The 21,636-nt window shown below is 44.6% G+C and overlaps 3 protein-coding genes and 1 pseudogene across 3 annotated transcripts; all 4 read right to left on the bottom strand.

The window, feature by feature from the left end:
* Positions 1-560: 560 nt before the first annotated feature.
* Positions 561-5,033, bottom strand: LOC139785368 (uncharacterized). The gene is made up of 2 exons (XM_071724534.1): positions 937-5,033; positions 561-615 (listed from the first exon to the last, which is right to left on the bottom strand). Exon 1 carries the CDS (start codon positions 4,824-4,826, stop codon positions 3,624-3,626), a length of 1,203 nt encoding a protein of 400 aa, XP_071580635.1. The 5' UTR covers positions 4,827-5,033; the 3' UTR covers positions 561-615; positions 937-3,623.
* A 4,484-nt stretch (positions 5,034-9,517) lies between these two features.
* On the bottom strand, positions 9,518-10,870 carry LOC139785364 (uncharacterized protein F54H12.2-like). Its single transcript, XM_071724531.1, has 2 exons — positions 9,924-10,870; positions 9,518-9,854 (listed from the first exon to the last, which is right to left on the bottom strand). Exons 1-2 carry the CDS (start codon positions 10,868-10,870, stop codon positions 9,518-9,520), a joined length of 1,284 nt encoding a protein of 427 aa, XP_071580632.1.
* Positions 10,871-14,699: 3,829 nt separating this feature from the next.
* On the bottom strand, positions 14,700-15,673 carry LOC139785363 (uncharacterized). Its single transcript, XM_071724530.1, has one exon. The coding sequence runs from the start codon at positions 15,671-15,673 to the stop codon at positions 14,981-14,983; it is 693 nt and encodes a 230-aa protein (XP_071580631.1). The 3' UTR covers positions 14,700-14,980.
* A 114-nt stretch (positions 15,674-15,787) lies between these two features.
* Positions 15,788-21,459, bottom strand: LOC139785362 (uncharacterized; annotated as a pseudogene).
* Between the last annotated feature and the right edge of the window lie 177 nt (positions 21,460-21,636).

The following is a 21,636-nucleotide window of genomic DNA, read 5'->3' as shown; positions in this document are numbered from 1 at the left end:
AAATTTTATAACATTTATGTACGTCTTTCTTCATTATAGTAACTATCAAAGAAACTTGCAAAAATTATAGTTTTATCGAACGCAAAATCATTAGCTGTAACAAATAATAAGTCAACGTTACTATTATGACTTTACAACTATCATGATTACTTATAAAGTACATTTATCATGCAAATTTCTGAAGATATTTTGCGGCAAATTTTCTTCACCTGAAACACATAAATGCAATAACACGATTAAGATAAGGATTCAATATTTTTTTATTAAAAAAGCGATTGTCTTACCAGTATTCCTCCTCCTCCTCCTCTATATCCTCCCCGAAGAGTCTTCGCAACGAGTACGAATCGAATTGATAGTCCTGCAGTTCTCTGTTTATACGTCTCTCCTCTCGCATCCACCGCCAGTAATCAATATTAATAAATCCTGGGATATGGTAGTCCATACGCAGCTGTAAGATAAACATTAAAAATATTACTTTTTCTTAAAACATGCGCACGCACGCACAAAGGAAAAAATTATACCCACGCAATCTCGGGGGATGCGGATCCGCACCCACAAGTCCTCCATCTGCACCTCGATCCTTAAAATGCGCCGCACCCATCGCGGCCACATCCACTAAACAAAAAAGAAAAAACATTAAAAACTCTATAATGTATGTCACTACACTTTTGTCGCACTTCGTACCAAGATGTTCCTTGGAAAAAATATTTCAATGTACTCCATTGTCACACACGCACTCAATCAAAAATTCACGCGGAATCTCGTCGAAGAAGCAGCTGTCGATCGTCGCTAAAGATGTTCGTTATACTGACCGCGCTCTAGCCCGAGCTCAATTTATAGGGCATTGAAAAATGAAGAGAGAGGGTTGTACGTGATTTATCTGTGACATATTATATTATCAAAACTAGCTATCATGAAAAATAATCTTCTACTTACCTTTGCATCATGCAGTCGCAGGTGGATACTCTGAACCGCTATCGAATAAGATGAGAAGCGAGGATGCGCGTGATTTATCTGCGGCGTATTATGTTATGCGAAAATAATCCTCGCGAGAAAAAAGACAGCTATCAAGGTTAATAAAACAAGCTTCACTAAAATAGTTAAAAATACTGCAGGCTATGTCTTTCACAAATGACATGTGCACACAGGACACAGATTACATGGCATAATTAGATATAATGGATCTCCACATGATGAACAGAAGAGACCGTCCATGAGTACATAAAGACGGGTGTCATGTTTTCGCTCAGCGTACAACATTGAGAACAGTCCGCTTATTCTCACCATACATGATACACAAAACTTTGCGTGCCCGGAAGTGAAATAAAAGTATGTGCAACACATCTTTTTCAAAGGATTCAACGTATTCACTTCAGCTTGGTTTAAAACTCTGAAAATTTCTTCCGTATCAGACCTTTCGCTGTCATAACATGAATCGTCTGACAATATTGCATCATCATCATCCATTTCTTCCTCTTCATTCACTTCAACGTCCATTTCTTCTTCTTCTTGTTCATTTACTTCAACTTCCATTCTTTCTTCTCCTTCAAACTGCAATTCTTCGAAATCCATTTTATATACACTCTGTTCCACTCACGCGCTAAAATATAAACTTTGGAAAATATCCGAAGGGGTTCTTTTCCAATAAAATTCGCTGTTGAGAAACTCCCGGTTCGATCGGAGATCAGCGATTCCGATTTCGCGACGGATCAAATATCGCGCTACGTCGACTCTCCACAATTTCAATCTGCAACAATTTCTCATCCGCGGTTCGCTGATTTTCACGATTTTGAATTTACAATTGAGCACCGGTTTGCACAATTTTATGTACTCGTCGCTCATATCACGTTAAAAAGAAAAAATCGCGGTATTGCACTCACGCGCTAAAATATAAACTTTGGAAAATATCCGAAGGTTCTTTTCCAATTAAATTCGGTGTTGAGAAACTCCCGGTTCGATCGGAGATTGGCGATTCCCAATTCGCGACGGATCAAATATCGCGCTACGTCGACGTCCGACAAGTACAATCTGCTACAATTTCTCATCCGCGGTTCGCTGATTTTCACTATTTTGAATTTACTATTGAGCACCGGTTTGCACAATTTTATGTACTCGTCGCTCATGTCATGTGTTGTACTCGCGACTTTCGGTCCACGACTACTGAGCGTACCCTCAAATTCATCCTTCTATATCTCACTATTGTCACATCGTTTGTTTAACATATCTAATTTCACAATGATCTCAGCATCCGTACGGATGCGCCTTGCGAAAAATCTACGATGTACAGTTTTGCACGTGTGCAATGAAGTCACCGCGAGACACGTATGTTCATGAAAACGATATCGCAACATTAACTTTCAATGGTTTAATCTGTATAACTGCTATTGAACCGCTATCAAACTTCTTTAAAACATCTTTAAAAACAACTTTAAAAACAGCTATCAAACAACTAAAAACATCTTTAGAAACAACTAAAACAACTAAAAACATCTTTAGAAACAACTAAAAACAACAAAAAACATCTTTAAAAACAACTAAAAACAACTATCAAACAACTAAAAACAACTAAAACAGCTTTAAAAACATCTATCAAACAACTATCAAACAACTAAAAACATCTTTAGAAACAACTAAAAACAACTAAAAACAACAAAAAACATCTTTAAAACAACTAAAAACAACTATCAAACAACTAAAAACAGCTAAAAACAACTAAAAACATCTTTAGAAACAACTAAAAACAACAAAAAACATCTTTAAAAACAACTAAAAACAACTATCAAACAACTAAAAACAACTAAAAACAACTAAAAACAACAAAAAACATCTTTAGAAACAACTAAAAACAACAAAAAACATCTTTAAAAACAACTAAAAACAACTATCAAACAACTAAAAACAGCTTTTGAACAGCTAAAACAGCTTTTGAATAGCTTTTAAACAACTAAAACATCTATATTATATTACAAACTATGTGGGAAAAGGAAATAAAACATTTTATATATACATATATAGTTTATTTAAAAAAAAATTATAATTTTTTCTGGTGTCGCGACCACCAGTTACATATTTTTAATACATTTTGTAATGCGCAATTCTTAACATGTTTTTCACATCTTATAGTATTAGTAACATCTAGATTATTTAAAGATTCGATATCTTCGTAATCGGCATCCAAAGTCTCAATGTTTAGATTTTTTCTAGCTTTATTCTCAAGTAAATCCACCAGCCATTCTCGTTTCTGGCATCCCTTGACGTACACAAGAGTCGACGTCTCGTCACCCTCTCCAAGCACGGCCGATGTAATTAAATGTTTCGCCATGCTGTATGGCACGTTTCCATCCTCCCATCGTAGTCCATGGTGATTTGCAATCAACCAAGAAGCGCATGATTTGTCGGATTTCGTGAGGAGACTCCATGGCATGGGACATGTAAAAATGTAATGTGCCAAAACGGTCCCGTTTCTCAGAACCGCCACCTCCTTTACGACAAATTTCATCCCGACGGTGAAGCCTTGCAGATCGACAAACGTTGGTACGATCATGACGAAACGACGGAGCAATCTGTATCTTATCGCGGTACATCAGTGCTTCTTATATCGCAATACCCGCTGATATTGCAATTTACATGATTTTGCGCACTACGTTCGACAATGGACAGTATTCGATTACACGATCATGCAAGATGAGGCAATAGGCGGTAGTATTTGCCGGTACATTCTCTTTGCAGTCAAATTCTATTCGCACATCCACGGTGGCGCTCTTGACAGATTCGTTTTGTCGCGAGCAATCGATGACAACAAAAGGTCCTTCTATCAGGAATGTATACAAGCTGCAAAGCGTATCACTGGAATCGTATCCGTAATAAGCTTTACGAAAACGCGCATACATATCGAAAAGGACGGCGTATCGATTTTTGCCAAAATCCAGATTCAAGTCGTCGTACGGATAAAATTCAGAGTTTAGATAAAGTTTCACGTTGGTCAAGTTACAGTCATCGAATACGCTAACATTTTGAGACATGATATTCTTGCGCCCGGTCTGCAGCGCAAAGATAACGTATCGCGGCTTCTCCAGCTGAGTCGCCGTTTTGACGGCCCACGAATGCTTGGTCGTGCTCTGCAACATGGGGTACTCGTACAGATCCCACGAACGGAAACTAACACTAAGATATCGCCCGCTTTCCAAGGCCCGTAGCATGGATAGCTTATTGATCTCGTTTAATGTGACGTGAGGCATTCGCCACTGTACTTTAAACAATTCAATTTCCGGCTCCGTCGCCGGATTTCCCACAATGCAATTGTTGTCGCTGCGCGCTCGTATCAAAATTAATTCGTGACGAGCGTTAACAACCACGCGTTTGTAATCCTCGCAAAAGCCCAGCAACCTCTTGAGCGGTACGCAAAAGTTGAAGTATCCTTCCGGTATGCTCGATGAAACGTCCCATCCAGCATTCCGCATGAGTTGAGAATCATTATACGATAGCGATACATAGTTCTTGATGGTACTGGTTATTCCAACGTTTCTGTTGCGATCAATCTCCACACCGTTGAGCTCGTATCGAATCTCATCGAACATGAACGCTGCACAATTATTCGCAAACGTTGCCTGAGACTCGTCATCCCTTTTCTTTATCGTCAATCTTCCTTCAACGTAGAGAAAGCTCTCGCACGGCAACGTGTATAAATCCTGTTGTTGTATGGGTATTCTTATCTCATCGTTATGTCCAAACGTTGTGTTGGCATATGGATTGTACGTGTGTGTCTCAATCTTGACGACGCTGTCGTCAAAGATCGGTTCACCTCCAATGTTTAAGATATTAGCCATTTCGTACGACGAAACCCAATGATTTCAGAAATTCAACGTTCGACGCAGTGAGTTTCTTCTTTGGCGATCGGATTGTCTCTCTAATTTTGTTTCTCGTCTGTTGCACCTGCTCAGCTTCGTTCAGTACGAGCATCTCACGTTATCGCTGTCGTCTTCGTACATGCAGTCTAACGGTGATCTCCTCTCCACGAAAATCAATCAATCGGCCGTCCTGATCCACGACGCGAAGCGTCAAGTCCGAAATGCTCCGTACGATGATCGGAAGGTAAATGATCTGTGCCGGCGTTTCCGATATCTTATATCCTGGAGGCACACTCGGTGAAAACTCGTGTATCGTGTGCACGTACTTGTCGTTGCTGTACGCACCCGCGGTCACGTTACACTCTATGCGAATGATGTTTACGTTGATGATATTTATCGGAACATCCGATTCGTGCCATTGTCGCGACTCCAGCACGCGATTCGCTGAAAATCCCAGCAGCGATCCAATGTTGTTCGGTTTGGTGAAATTTATCCGATAAGCGCACTTGATCTCGCTCTTCATCGTATTGTTATTAGCCCGAATAATCAATGGGTGCGATTCATCTTCGTTTATCGAGACATTATTGGATTGATCCCATAAAAGAGCGCGTTTCAGATACATGTCTATATCACGCAGTTCGTACGATCCTTCGGGAATGGTAATCTCCTTGTCGTCGTCATAGTAGAATTTATTGTTCGACGAATTTACATTCGGTATCGTGTGATAGGTTTCAAAATCTGTCAGACCGAGCTCGTAATCGCCATCGCTCAAATCCACGGCGGGAAAGTAGCTTACCGCGAGGATGCTGCTCTTGCCGGTGAGCGTAAATGTCAGTGACATGTTTGAATGAATACTGAGATTAAACAGCGTAACGCCGGTCTTTAAATTGATTGTCAGCCGACTGTAGAAAACGCAGACACAGTTGTCCACAATTGCTCTGATCGTATCGCTGATATGGCGTGCGATTGTACTCTATTACATTGTTCTTTAGATACTGCGCCAATTCTCTCGGTGGTCGAAGATTGCCAAAACTGTCGAAATATATGGCACGATCTCCCCTCTTCGCGTACGCCACCCAGTGAGTACCCGGTCCCTCAGTATTATCCAAATTCACGATACCGCTTTCGTTTCGACGTACACCGCCGATCGGTAACGAGTCGCGCATGAAAATACCTCGAAAATATGGAATGCGCATACGCTTTGCCAATTGTTGCAGTTGTACGTTGGTAGTTACACCCTTGGGGATTTTTAGCGTCTCTTCGACGTTTTTTTTTTTCTCGAGACTCCCCGTCCGCGTTTGTACGGAGCGAGATAAAGTCCGTGACCTTCCATGGCGCGATTGTGACGTTGCATCTCTTCCAGCTGACGTCGCGCGGCTTTGTTATCGTTCACGGCCTTTGCGACTCCCGCCGCTCCGCCGACCAACGAACCGAGAACCCCTAATAACGGCAGGATCGGTAGGATACCACCGCGTTTCGCTATCGGAAGTATTCGCTTGTTCTTCTTCTTTTTCTTCGTTTTCAAACCCATACCGAGTTTCGTTTTAGCCTTCATGGCCGCCCAGACGGCTGTAGCTGCAGCTCTCTCTCCGAGAGTCGAATCGTTCGCGGTGACACGTTTTCGCGCTTTCGCGGCAAGTATATTGTCTGCCACGTGTCGTTCTGCGAGATCGCTGCTACGCGAGTAGGCTATGTCGTGCTCGCGACACGCTGCGTCCAATGGATTAATACCCTGATCACCTCTTGCCAATCGTGTTTCTAAATGAGTTCCCGGACCGCAAAATTGATAGCCGGGAATGTGTAATTCGATCGGAAGCGCGTTTATCGCGCGATTCAACAGACCTCGACCTATCTTCGGTGGCATTCGCCACAGTTTTTTATCAACGGCGGCGGACCGTCGATGTGCGTTTGCTGACACGACAAATTATAATGTATTAAACAGCGACGGTATTGCTGAACCTCCGAATCTGCCTTGATATGTTCGGGAAGCTTATCCCACAAATAATCTATATGATTATAAAACTGCCGTAGTAGAATGACCTTTGGTATATACTTTAACTGCTCGGCGGTTAAATCGTAAATATCGCTGTTATCCGACACGAGCAAAAACATTTTAAAGACTGAGCATCTCAGCTCTACGCGCCTCTATAAATAGGCCAGCTTTCTCGATACTGTTTTTCATTCGTTGTGGAGGGGAGGTAAAATGCGGTTCGTACGACAATCGCGAGTAGTAAGTGGGTAGGTATGGGGCGTCAAAACAAACCCCCTCCACCGACCCCTCCGGCGCCAGGGGCGTGGCCAGACGGTCTGCCCACGTGACCTCGGAGCGCTCTGATTGGCTGCCGCCTGAGGGGTGGGGGTAACAAGGTAATTAAATGGAGCGATTTGATTGGATACCCCATACCTACCCAGCGTCTGATTGGCCCTCCCCCCTGAGGCGTCTGGCGGCTTTGAGGGGGTAGCACGTGGTGGAAGAGTAGGAGTCAAAAATGGCGGCTTCAAATGGAGCGTTTTGATTGGATACCCCATACCTACCCAGCGTCTGATTGGCTCTCCTGCGCCTAGGGTGTCTAGTGTCTAGTGACTTTTTTGGGGCTGCACGTGGTAAAAGACTACGAAACAAAAATGTCGGATTCGAAATAGTAACTAAATGGCGCGTTCTGATTGGATACCCCATACCTACTCAGCGTCTGATTGGCTCTCCCGCCTAAAGGGTCCAGCGTCTTTTTGGGCCTGCACGTGGTGAACGACGCTAAGTCACAAGGAAAAATAGCGGAAGTGTCGACCAGCGCCATTTTGGCGGGAGCACGTGGTAGACGACGCTAAGCTAAAATAAGGATATGATGCTAAGATGTCGAAAACGGAAAGTGGAATTTTTATGTTTTCAGAGAATAGATTTCATGATTTATGACCGTGTTCTTTTAGGACTTGGGTCTGGACAAAGAGTTTTCGAAACAATGAAATACGTGAAATTTATTTTCTAGAGAAAGGAGAAGGTAAAACAGGAACGGTCAGGTTCGCTTTGTGACGTGATGCAACTATTTTAACGCAAAAGAAAAGGGAATGAATAAATATATAGACGGGAGGGGTTGAAGATACAAACAATGTTTATTACATAAAATAATACATTGATACGTGAGAATAAGTATTTTTAATTATTCTTAAAAGTACATGCCTGAACATGGCAACATTCAACGTGAGGTTTTACGCATGCGCTTTTATTATGAAGAAAAATTTTACGAAATAACTTTACAATCAAACGATCATTGCGCTCGCTATTGTCGCTAAACAGATTAAGAAACTGACAAAGATTATAACCGCTACACATGTAATATAAAAATACACAGCAGTATTGGCCGCAAGTTTGAGAGAGTGTTCCTTGTAGTGTTACGGTGTTCCATCGATGTGTAGTGGAATTCCGACGAAGGCGTAAGAGGAATCTGGAGTCTAAAGGCGGTAGTCCGTAGCTATCGAAATACGTTCCTGCTCCTTGCTCGTCGACGTAAAAAGCGACCCAATGTTGGCCAGGCCGATCGTGTTCGTCCGTATTAGCGACGATGGCCGTCGACCTCGTCCACACCCTCGGCAGTCTGTCGGCAGGATAGACGCCCGCATATCTGACACTGAGATGATGCAGCGCTTGTAAGATTTCTAGCGAGTTCATTTTCTTCACAGTGAGGTGGTGTTCGCACGAGAGGAATTATTTGTATAAATTTCGGAGTTTACCTCTTTTTGAGTTGTCGCACTAGTGTTCTTGGGTGGTGACGGGCGTATCGGCAAGTTATTGAAGATGTATTCTTTTCTTACACCCGCTATTGAATAATAGGCTTTTGCTACTTCTCCTTCCTCCTCTTTCTCTTCTGTCTCGTTATTTTTTTTTTTGCCACTGCTTTATTTTTTTTATAGCGATGTCACCGTCGGTTTTTTCACCTTCGTCGTCGTCGTCGCTTGTGACCAATTTTACGTAAGAGAGATTAGTATCGTAGCTCGAGTCGATGCTGTTGCTGCTGCTGCTGCTGTTGCTGATGCATTCGCTGTTGTCTCGCAAGACTAGCCAGCGTTTCAATTTAAAAGCGTTACGTAACGCACAAGCAATTTTGTCCGTAGTCGAAACACGAAATCCGTGATGTGTGCAGCGTTGTCTGTACTCTCGGGCCTCCGGTAAACTTTTGAACGGTGGAGAAATTTCTTCCAGATTATATATGTTTCTGGAAAGTAGTTGACTCAAGTAACGAGCCTTTTCCGCGCCTCTGCAGTAGATGTAACGCACTTGTCGCGTAATTTCTCGCAGATGTAGGGTGAAACATTTAAGATCGGTTTCACCATCGAACCACTCGATTCCATGATAATTTCGCGAAAGCCAGTTATTCTCTCGTCTTGTCTTTTCGGGTAGATCGTCAAATGGAAAGGGTGGCGACATAATCCAGTGTCCGGTGATTGCCGCGTTAATCGCGACAACTGCGACTTCTTTCGGAATAAACTTTCCGTTGACATCACGGAAACCTTGTATGTCGATGGTCAGATCCATAGTTCAAAATGCACTCTCTATTTTTTTCAAGCGAAGCGTCGACGTCCGTGTCTCGAGTGAAACTGAATCTCTCTCTTTTCACAGGACTTTACGCAGGAAAATGGCGATGGGTAAAATATATAGTGGTGGGGTAAAAATAAAGTTAACCGGCAAAGTCGACGATGATTTGACGAGAGGAGTCGATTTCTAGAACATTATCGAACTCGGCGTAAACGATACAATTAACGGTTGTGGTAAGTGCTTTTTCAAATCGCACTTCTAATCGTAAACTGCCATGTTTCACAAGATTCCAATGGCCGGCGAAATTGGCGGATAAGTCGGGTGTAAGATCAAAGACGAAAAGTGTGAATCCTTCGGCGTAATCTTCTCTGCTTATGGAATTACCCTCGTTCAAAAAGTGTATGCCGGTTCCCGAAAAGAGAGTGTGATAAGCTTCGACGTAGAGTGGCTCGTCTCTCGAGAAGCTCGGTTGTAACGGTCTACTGGGAATTTGTATACCGTCGGCGTACAGCGAAAAGAAATTTATACCGTAGTTTTTGAAATTAAACGGGTTTAATTTTCTATCTCCGTTGAACGCTCTGTTATCGACAAAACCGACTATTATTCGTTTCGGCAGTTGACCGAGTATTACATTGTCTATCGATTCTCCTACGAGACCAGCGTGAATCGTAAATGTTTTAACTTCGACTCTCGTAAGGGGATATTTGGCGGTAGTTTTGCTCAACATACTCGCATGCGCGAGTAAAACGCCTGGGCTTATTTTTGCTCTTCTCACGAGCAGACTGGCGTCTAGAATGCGTATTTTCGACGTCGAAGTATTTTCCATAAGGCAAAACGAATCTTTCGAACGAACGAGTCTCATTCTAACCTCCACACCGTTAATTAAAAATTTATCTTGATTGAAAACGTCGCAATGAAGATGACCTATGAGATCTAGCGCGTGTCCCTCGTGAATGTAACGAGCGCGTCTCACGAGAGCCGGATTTGGTGTTTCTGAATCTACGAGTGCGTCCATGAGTCCGGGGGTATCCATGTCCCACAGACAAGAGGTCAGATGGGAAGTTTTTGCGGGTGAAGAATAATTTAACAACGCCTCTATGTACGCGCGGTACGCGTAGGCGTTGTTTGGGGGCGAGACGAGCTTTTGATTGAAATATACGTCGATTTGATTGAACATGGAATGCAGTAAATGATTTACAGGGCCTACTTTGAACGCAGGTCCGCCTGGTGTACTTGTTTGGCCGTCGCCACCGCCGCCTGCTAGGGGAGAAGTTTCTACGCGTATGCGAAGGCTCAACATGGTGTGCGTGAGGTCCAGGTAGTCTTCCCCGTGACCGGGTATGACGAATTCTATAGGCGCGTCGTCCCCGAGGGAAGTTATGGGCTTGTAATAGATCCATTGCGAGCTCTCGATACTAGTTTGAGTGGGCGGCAATGAGAAGAAATCGAGTTCGCTTTTTAAACACTCACTCGAGTGCGTGTGCAGAAAAGACATGCTTATCCTCCTCCTCCGCTCCTTGAATTCTTGCTTCGTGTGCGCGCGCGCGACGATTAAGAGAATATGTCGGATACGCTGCGTTTCTTGACGCTGACTCGACGATGACGCTGTCTCGTAGCGGTAGATGACTTTCTGTTTACAGCACGAGTCTTCTTCTTCTTCGATGATTTTTTGATCGTTATTCTCTTCCTCTGCTTGCTCTTTGACGATTTTCTTTTGACCGTTTGAGGACGACGACGTTTACGAACTGCGACGTGACTGGTGTGGTTGCCAAAGGGAAACTGAAACGCAGGATTTTTTGCGGATACTTTATATCCCGATCCCTTCATCATGCTGCTTATCTTCTCCTGGGCTTTTCTTTTAAGATTTCCACTCGATTCCTTGAAACGAGTTTTGAGCGCCTCCTTCAACGGCGTATCATTTTCGACATCTTGCATCACATTGATACCCGCGCGTAAAGCTTCTTTACCGACCGCTCGCGCGCCTCTACTTAGGTAAGGCAGCACCTTTCTGAATAATCCTCCGAGAAAACTACCGATTCCATGACCTCGTTGATAGGATGCTCCGACGAAAACTCGTGGAATTCCTCCGCCTCGTCCACTCTGATGTGAATCGTAATATTCGTAGTCCATGGCTCTGAATTTAGTTTTTATTTTTTTTTTTTCGACGACAACACACCGCGTTGTTACTGGAAACGTCTAAAGTGCAATGTCACCGTCAGCGTCCCGGATTCGAATGGTATATTTTTTCCGAGTTGATCTTTTATATCTATTTCAATCGTGCGGAAATTTGTTTTGCGTAATGGAATATAATGCAGCGGGGAGAAATGTTTCACCTGATTCGTTCCGTAAGCGTCCACGTGATTATAGCGGTATGTCTCGACCGGCACTATTCGGAGAAGAGGTGTTTGCGCGTCACCTGTTACATAAGGCTCGCAAATATCGCAATAAACGAACATTTTATCTGGAATACCGCGCTGCAAACTACAAGGTTCACGACTATAGAAAGCTGTTTCGCGCGCATCACTATTTTCACTAATATGACCAAGTTTAATATATTTTGCAGTAAACGCTTGGTTGGAAAAAGGATAAATTGCGTAGCGTCTGACAGAAAATTCGCCATAGTATTCGGGATTATTGAGAAGAACATGACCTAAACCGAGTATTTGTAGAAGAGTATCGGAAAGGCACATATGATGTATTAGATTGCATTCACTTGCGTTACAAGTAATGCTGATGTGGGTTTTTCCTCCAGTCTTCTCTTGTTGATCTAAATAAAAGTGCGAGTCAGCTTGTTTGCATGCTTCATTAATCGCCGAGATAAGTTCTCTGGTATTTTTGTAAAGTCCGAACGAAAATGTGCTTTTTTTCGCCACCTGTATTTTCTCTTTTTCTTCTTCCGGTTTAGTATCGTAGAAGAGGATTTCATTTTCCTTATAGCGCAAGTGTAAAAGAGTACTGGGAAATTGAATCTCGCTAAGCGCCACTTCCCATTCACCGTGTAAGTGTACAGATTGAGGTAATTCCGTAACGAATGACGAGGTTCTATTTTCTGGGAAATAGCGCATGCTGCTATTGCTCGGAAGAACCATGAGAAATTGGTCGTCCCTCATCTTGAGGAAAGAAGTTAAATTCGAAGCGGGGATCCAAGAGTCGAACTTGCTGGGATAACCGCGCCAGCTAACTAACACCTGTTTATTAGCGCCGTGCCCCCTGGTCTTTATCACGCGATCGACGATAAACTCTTCTTCCTGCAAGTTTTTCTCTACCCTAGCTAATTCCTGCTCGTAAAAAATACCGTCTATGACTTCATCCGCTAAATCGCTCAATTCGTACACTCGTGGTTTTCGCCACTCGAGAACGCGGTGAATTCGAAATATCTCTTCACTCCACCTCGCCTCGTATCCTTTCTCGAAGGTAGCTTTTGTTCTACTGACGCGAACGAGGTCTCCGACACTGTATTTAGCTTTTCGTGCGCGTTTCATCTTTTCGCTCGTCCTCCATCGTCGAACTATATTTTCGCGCGCGACACGAGCGTTTTCTCTCGTAACGACAGCCGGCTGCATTCTGATGGAGGAATGACGGGTGTGATTGTAAGCGCTTACGATATCCTGCAAAACATCGACGTAGCGCCGCGTATTTTTATGCGTAAAATAGCGCCACATTCGTTCCTTCAACGTTCTGTTGAAGCGCTCGACGACGGCAGCTTTGATATCCGGATTACGGGCTACGCGAAAACGAATGTCGTTTTCTTCCAGAAACTTTTGCAACGGACGCCCGATAAATTCTTTACCTTTGTCCGTTTGTAGGTATACCGGTACGCGCCCGTCACTTTTCGAGAGCACGAGCTGGAAAGCCGTCGTCACGTGATTACTCGTTTTGTCTCGTAGCGGTTCTACCCAGGCATATTTACTAAGCACGTCTATAATCACCAGAAGATACGAATATCCGTCGTTGTAACTTTTGAGATTTCGGAGCTCGATCAAATCGGCCTCCCACAGATCGTCGATATTCGTCACGGTGTAATGCAACCGTGGAAATTTTCTGCGCGATGGACGATGCAACGTGTAAGCGTCTTGCGTTTCGAGCCAGCGCGTGACTTCGTTACGGGAGAAATTCGGTTTAGCGGCTCGAGTCAGATTATCCGTTGCCGAATAGCCAGCGTAATGTCGCGGATCGTAGTAGAATTTTCAAGTTCCGTCATTTCTGTTTACTCCAATCGAGTAAGCGTTTTTTCTTCGCCTGCTGCGAATCAACGCTACTTTTCGGTGTCTCTATCGGTGTGGAACTCCTGGGAGGTTGAAATGTCGAGATATTCGAAGAAGTAGCGGTTAATAATACCTTATTTCTCACCAGTACCGCGGGGACGTTTAAGACGCGAAGTAAACGTACGAACTGAAGTCTCCCCGTTGCTTTCACGGTTTTTCTTTCGCGCATAGCCTCGTTTATCAGGTCGTCGATATTCGAATCTTTTATAACGCTGCCGTCTATAGTCACGACTCCATCTTCGTTCCAGCTAATTCTACTCGGAACTGCTTTATCGAATAAATACTTTAACAGCAAACGAGCATTCGGACGATAAGTTTTCGGCACGCTATCCAGTATTCTTTTAGTGCTTTTCGACATATCAAAATTACGATCGTTCGACGCGACGGCAGTGGCGGCAGCGGCGGCTGCCGCGACGTCATTTTTCGCCATAATACCGTTAGAGTGTAAAGTCGATTCGAGATCACGCGTTGTCGTCGTTTCGTAGTCACCGTCGTCGTCGTCGTTGTCGTCACGGACCACGCGAATATCGCTATCCACATTTTCGTTTTTTTCATCGTTGCGCGCGTCCCGATTTCGCTTTCGCGCTACGCGAACAAAGTGAAGATATCGCCAAAGTGCCTCTTTATATTTTTTTCCATTTCTCCCCGACGTCGAGTGGCAAGGGTGAATTAAGAATGCGACCCATCTCCTCATCGAGTCGCGATAGAGGTGTCCCGGGTGTACGCACGGTAATATTTGCGTTCTCCGAATTTTCGCTGTTTTCCATCGTTCGTTCGCTACCGACGACGGCAAACGCAGCGGGGGGAGCGTTTTGTTGCGATAATTGACGCTGCATTCTTTCGAGATTTTCCGTAGTGATCAAAACCATCTTCTTTGCCCTTTCCATAACGCGCCCTTTTAATCTCTACCGCCGCCGCCGATAATCCGCGACAGTAAGGCGGTTAATATAGGTCCGATAATATAGGATAAGAATCCGCCTCGTTGTACCATCAGCTTTCTTTTATCCTTCAAATTACAGCATTTTGACGCAATGCGACGCAGTGTCGCTTTGTATTTGCTCAATCGATTTTTTTCACGTCGCTCGAGCGGCACGTTACCTTTGAGCGTGTTGAACGCGCATTCGCCGATACACCGTATTAATTTATCGTCTGCGGTCCGTAAGAAGGTCGCGCGTTGATTTTTGTTCAAATACAGCAACGCCTCGAGAAGACAGATATTTTTCTTTCCGATCGAACGTCTGGCGTTTTTCGTCGCTCTGTCTGATTTTGCGTTATTTTCCTTCTTTTCCATCGCGAGAAAACTGACACGACTGACCAGCGCGAGCGCTAGTGCGCGCCTTTTATACGTAACCGTTGGAAAATGATCTACGCGGTACGTAGACGAAATGTGCCGTATCGTCGGGAAAGATGCACGTTCGAAAACGATATTCGTCCGGAGTTGATTGTTTCAGATCGAGTAGTAGATACCCGTGCGGCCTCGACGTGGCGTCGTAGTATGCCTCTTCTAGAAACTTTGGATCATTGGGAAAGACTTGACGCGCTAAATGACGAATTTGCGCACGATCGCGAGGATTCTTGAAAACTACGATGTAATTTGCATTGAGCGATATATCGCGTTGCCCGCGTCCCTGATGAAAAAGATTTTGCGAGATGAGAATTACGCTGAGATTCTTATGATGACTGCCTTTGGTAAAGAGATCCACGATCGCGTCGCACGATGACGATTCTCTCATAAGATCGTCGATTATCACCAATTTTAGGGAAAGCGGATCGGCTGAATAATCTTCCGGACGTGGCAATCCCTCGCGAAATTCAATTATATTTTTTTTCTTCGGCACTGCTTCCTCGCGCGCGTCGTATTGTAATTGACGATAAGCCTCCTGCCACTCCGCGTAATAAAACAAAACTCTCTCGAAACGTACGTCGGACATGTGAGATAATTGTCGGAGAAAGGTTTTCACGAAGATCGTCTTCCCGCAACCGGTGGGTCCACACACGATCGACGTCCAGGGATGTTTCCAGCGCACGTCCATTTTGCGATATGATCGACTCGAATTCCGCGCGTGACTTCAAAAAGAATAATTTGAAGAGTAGAGGGGGACGGGAGGGGGGAATAAGCTAATCAACGGCGGCGGCGGCGGCGGCGGCTGCGAACGCGCGCACCAGCGTACCCCCGCAAACGCTCGCACGAGCGAACATCACCGCGGCCGTCGATCAGCTGATTCTCGCGCCGCGGTGCTCATAAGCTTATCCATGTCTTACAAGCTTATTACGATTCCGCAGCGAGAGCATCGCGATCGACGAGCTTGTACGCGATGCTCCGGGCGGAGAATAAAAATTGTGAGAAAAAATAAGCGCGGGGAAAGGGAGGGGATGAAATTATATGATGCAACTATTTACGCTTTAAATGTGAAAATATTTTTTTTTTTTTTTTTTTTCTGAGGAATGAAAACAAATTTCAAGAAATTTTATATTTAAACACCCACACACACACACACACAGAATATATTTACATATCGCTACATTATATTTTTAGTTACATATGTACAAAAATCCTTTTTCACTTACAACTATTTTTACAAAATTAAAAAACTTTACAATATAATACGAAAACATTTTTCTTTTTTTACCCTAATGTGGCAGAAAACGTGTTAGCCTAACTTAAAAATAAAGAAGAAGAAGGAGAAAAAGTTATTCACTCCACGTAACCGTACGGAAGTGAATAACGATTATTGATAAATCTACGTTTTACCAATACCGGTGCACACGTTTTCGTTTCTTCGCGAGTTATAATGTCGTGAAACGCGGTGCGTCGAATTGCACTAAAACGCAGATTTATTGCCGTCCCCGCCGACGACGTTCCTCCCTCCTCCTCTCCTCTACCCTCTCTCTCTCTTTGTATTATTAAGTTTTTAATACTATTGAAATTTACAGCTAAAGAATTCTTATAATTTAAAGTAATACCTTTTACTTTACACGACTCTACAGTACGTCCGTCCGGTGTACGAATAATATAAGCGTAGAATTTTGGCCCTCCCGACACGAACTTCTCGATATAGGTGCCGCGGCCGTAGCTCTCGAGCTCGTCCGTCATGTCGCCGAGGAAGTTACCGGTGCGCGGTTCGTACTCGTTCGGATCGCCTGTACTTAAATATATACAAGAGTCGGTATCGTAATATAAAACGCGCCTATCTAATGCTTCTAAATATTCGTATAGTTTTAAGCGCGCTTGTGCCGTCGTGTACGCCGCGATCACGACATTTGTCAATGGGGAAGCCACGACGGCCTCATCTCGTAGCCGCCACGAAGCATATATCACCTCGTCGTTAACGGGTAATATGTCGATTATCTCGTGCTCGGGACTCGTGAGCAAAGTCATGAAACGCTGACAAGATTTCACGACCTCGGTCTTAGGCAAATTGGTTCGCTGGCCGAATTTTCCCCAGAAAGAATTTAAGCAGAGTTTCGCGACCGAGCGCAGGCCAGGATTCCGGACGATATTGTTCTTATCGAGAACAACACCCTCGGTTTCCGCGTATTCCCGCAGGTATCGTTCTTTCGCCTCGTCATCATGACAATCGCTCGGCCACCCACTAGCTTCTTGTTTTAATTTTAAAAACGTATTTATATATTCGGCGAACAAACCGCCCTGCCGAGTACCGGGGTCATATCGCGCAACTTTATATTGCCATATTTCGCTTACTTTTGTCACGAGATAACCTTTCTCGACGGCTTTGCGCAATTCGACGGATACCCAAGTACCCTCGAATTCCCGATCGGCGGGGTTATCGTGAGTTGCACGCGGCCTGCGAGAACGTTTCGCAGCAACTACGACATAACGCGAACAATAATTTTCCAGCGTACGCGATATGGGAGTACCGGGTGAAAAAGATCGCGCGGTGCAAGTACTCGACATCGGATGAGACCTTCGAGCGAATCAAAATTATAGTTCGGCGCAGTTCCGATTAACGCTCGGCATTCTTCGCCGATAAAAATATCGGGGTGACCGATCGGAAAAGCACCGGTTTTCAATACGTACGGGTACAGAGAGCATACGTCCACGTAACGTATTTTCTCCGTACCCCGAATTTCGCGACGGGTGGCGATGTTTCCCGTGCGTCCTCCGTAAAACGCGTCGCGAGGATCGAGAGGCGCGTGTTTCAATAATGGATGATTTTCTAGATAATCCCTCATCGCCTGATTTCTCGCAACTCACGGTCGAAAGCGCACTCCCACATCTCCGTCACAAGGTACCCCTTTTTTTGGAGACGACATGTCATCGCGAGTGTTCGTTCGTAGCGCGCGTCGATCGTGTCCTCGGCGATTTGCGGTCGAAGGCGTTTTTATCGCGATTTACCTGAAAACATGTGGGACATCCGTGCCAAAAGCAACCGTGAAATTGTAGTACGTAACGTCGCGTCTCGTCGTCGTCGTCGTCGTCGTCGTCGTCGTCATTAGTCGGCGTCTCGTAATATCCGTCAACGCGCGTGCCGTCGATTTTATGTTCGCGCCCCCGCCCTGCGTGAATTATGGGATGTCCGAGCTCGCGCTCCATCCACACTAACCACTGTAGAGCTTTGCGCGAGTGATTATCGACGAATCTATATCCCCTCGCAGGAATGACTCCTATCTCTTCCTTGCGCAGAAAGTTTTTGCGAAAAAACTCTCATGCACGTAGAGGCGATAGTCGTGCATTCCACGAACGGACACACGTTTCCGCATTCCAAAAAAATTTTTCTGTAAGCCATGCACGCGCGTCGAAGAATATCCACGTCGTTACGGCAATATTTAATAATTTCACTTTGAAAATTAAAAATGAAGTTGTTACGCGTCATCTCCGCGTGCCACGAAAGAAACCGTTCGCGTTCTTCCGCTTTCATATGCTCGGGAGAAAAATATCGTGTGTCGGGTATCGGACCGATATAATCTTGATTTCCGCGGGTGTTAAACAAATGTGGAAAAATGCCTTTATCCGATGTATCCTGTAGCCCGAAAGCTTTAGGTAATTCGGATAATTTCATCGGCATATAATTTAAACTATCGATAAATTTTGTATGTCCGACCGTCATCACGACAATTTCGTTCCGTTTAAAATTACTTGTGGCTGTTCCGTCATTTCTGTATTTTCAACTAAATACTTCAGAATAAATTGCGCGTCGAACGCTTTCGCATTATGCGCGATGCAAATAATTTTTTTGTAACATTTCGTCGTTCGCGTTACAAATTCGACGAACTCTTGTACAGGATCACGACAAAATACAAATTCGCGCACTCCGCACCAACGGCATCGCTCCGACATGACGTCTATCGCGGCACACGTTTCGCAAATCTGTTGCGCAACGCAGAGAGTCGGTACGTGAACTTTGACGTTGTCCGTACCCTCGAGCGTCTCGTCTTGACGCGTTTCGAAATCATAGAACACGAATGCGACGCGTTCTTTTTGCTACGTTTGTTCGTTGCTTCCGTGCCGACATTTTCGTTAGCAGGCGCTACCCGCTCTCCCCGTGCCAACGTAGTACTCGTACCCTCGCCCGGGTCTTCGTTTACTTCGGCATTACGGTGAAGAGGCCGCATGAAACATAAATGATTAGCGGACTGCAACGAACAACACGTCTTGCAATACGAAACGCCGCATTCGTGTCGCGAACCTCTCTTGACGAATCGCCCGCAATTATCGCAAATCTTCACGGAACTGCAGACGCTCGCGAGCGATTTACCGTCGTAAGATTTTTGCGCGAGATGACGTTCGAAACACGAATTTCCGAAAAACGCACGATTACACGCCGCGCACCTAACAATTTCTACTTCAGGATTCTCGCACGAGGGAGTGGCGTAACAACGCGGACATTTTTTCGAACAGCGATGTCCTCTGTCTTTACGATACGCAGTGTTGCACGACACGCAAAATTCTTTTTGAGTACCGGCGGCAGCATTTCAAATTCAATATCGGGTTGTAATGGTGCGTACGCTCGTAATACATAATATTTAAACGACACGTAGGTTCGCGTTCTAACGAGGCGAGTAATTCGGCGCCGTCGTACACAGGATTCTCGCCTCTACCAAAGTTGTTGGAATTATATACGATTATTGCTATATTTTCATTTGCGAGAAAATGTTGAAAACGCGCGATCTCCGGAATTCCGCACCCGTCTTCGGGTATCGTAACACCGGCGTTCCTCACCAGCTCCAACGCTAATTCACGCTGAAGCGCGGAAGTCCGGCATCTTACGGTATTCACCTGTCGTGCAACACTCCCGTACGTAGATTTCCGCGCTCGCGATAAATTCGTGCCAACACGAGGGAACGAGGTAGGCACAAATTATCGCTATTCCCGAGATCTAAAATTGACCGCTTAGTGATGGCCGTTAACCTCTTTATCGCACCCCCACGCCCCACTGGCATCGCAACGTTGAAAACGCGCCACGTCGAAATTTTGCGCGATATCTATTCCCCCGTTACTTTGCGCGATCGAGCTCACGAGATCCCATATATTCTCGGGAGTTAAGTCTCGTGCCGGGCGAAACGATAGACCCGCCGGACCGTGCGTTAGTTCCGCCGACCTCAACGATAATCCGACGTAATCTCCCGGCCCAGTCGTACGTAACGCATACGCGTGATCTCGCGGAACGTCGTTTTCTAGCCAACGCACGGTATCCTCCGCCTACGGGTATCGGTCGATACTCGAAAACTGGCCTCCCTACCGAGTATCCGGAAATTTCTAAATTGACGCGCGTTTTCTGCCACTAAATCTATAAAATTAAATTGTCCGACCTGACGTTCCTGCTGACGTGCCTGTACCAGATGTTCCTCTTGTTCCCTCTCCACGGGGGTATTTTCCCCTCCTCCGCCTGGCCGTCTCTCTGCGACTGAGATCCGTCAGCGTCGGTAGCAGCAGCAGTATTTTCCCCCTCCTCCTCCCCACTAGCACTCTTGCGTTTGCGAATTCATCATCGTCAGTGTTCGGAGCAACAGCAACGGTAGGACGGTTCCGCACCTCCTCCACCCGACTGTACTGAAAAAATTAAAAAACTTAGTCTCATATAATATTGATTTATATTGAGTTTAAAGAGTTAAAATTTTTTACGACCGCGATAGAGCATACTAAGGTAACTCACCTTTAGTTGCTTTTATTACTAGCGTAGGTCGGTGTTCTTCTTCTTTTTAAATCTTTTTAAATCTTTGTCTCTTATTCATTTTCCGGAGACAAAGGTCGAACCGGGGAGTAAGAAACATCTAATCAGAAATAATTACTTGTGATAGATCAATAAATTACGGAAATAAAAATATAATATAATAGAGAAATATTATTACCTTCATATTCGTTAGGTGCGTATCTCTCGTCGTCGTCGTCGTCGTCGTTATCGTCATCGGAATCGCTAATATCATCATCGATATTATTAATATTATTTTTCACTCCTCTCTCCTCCTCCTCCTCCTCCTCCTCCTCCTCCTCCTCCTCCTCCTCCTCCTCCTCCTCCTCGTATCTTGCTGCGGCTCTTCTGCGTTCGAACTTCTTCTTCTTGTTCTTGTTCTTTGGTCTTCCTCCTCTCCTCCTCCTCCTCCTCCTCCTCTTCCTCCTCGGATTCCATTAATATTCGGTCGATCACCTCGTCGATGCCCGGAGTGAAAACATCATCATCTAATTGCGATTCTTCCCTTCCTGGTAAAATGTAACATTTCGGTTATTTCTTTTATTCGCTGCTAAATTTTTATCTTAACTTATTTTTGAAACTTACGAGGCGTAAACACGGCCGAATCGGGTGAGCTCACAATTCTCACCTCCTCTTCTTCTTGTTCTACTTTCCTTCATCATCGTCATCTAAAACAGTATAAATTATATTTTTTATTATACTATATTGCAAGAGTTAGCTTTTACGTGTTATTATTAGTCCTCTTACCAGAAGATAATCGATGACGGGGACTGTTTGCGGGTGGTGGTGCCGCAATCTAGCTCTTCCTATAAAATTTATATTATAATAATCGTTATTTAATAATT

Source organism: Temnothorax nylanderi, unplaced genomic scaffold, assembly GCF_030848795.1.
Source record: "Temnothorax nylanderi isolate EJ_2023f unplaced genomic scaffold, tnyl_v1.0 TNYL_tig0788_pilon, whole genome shotgun sequence".
In the NCBI taxonomy this organism is placed as follows: domain Eukaryota; kingdom Metazoa; phylum Arthropoda; class Insecta; order Hymenoptera; family Formicidae; genus Temnothorax; species Temnothorax nylanderi.
Note: the sequence above shows the minus strand (reverse complement) of the source record. Positions and strands in the feature narration are given on the sequence as shown.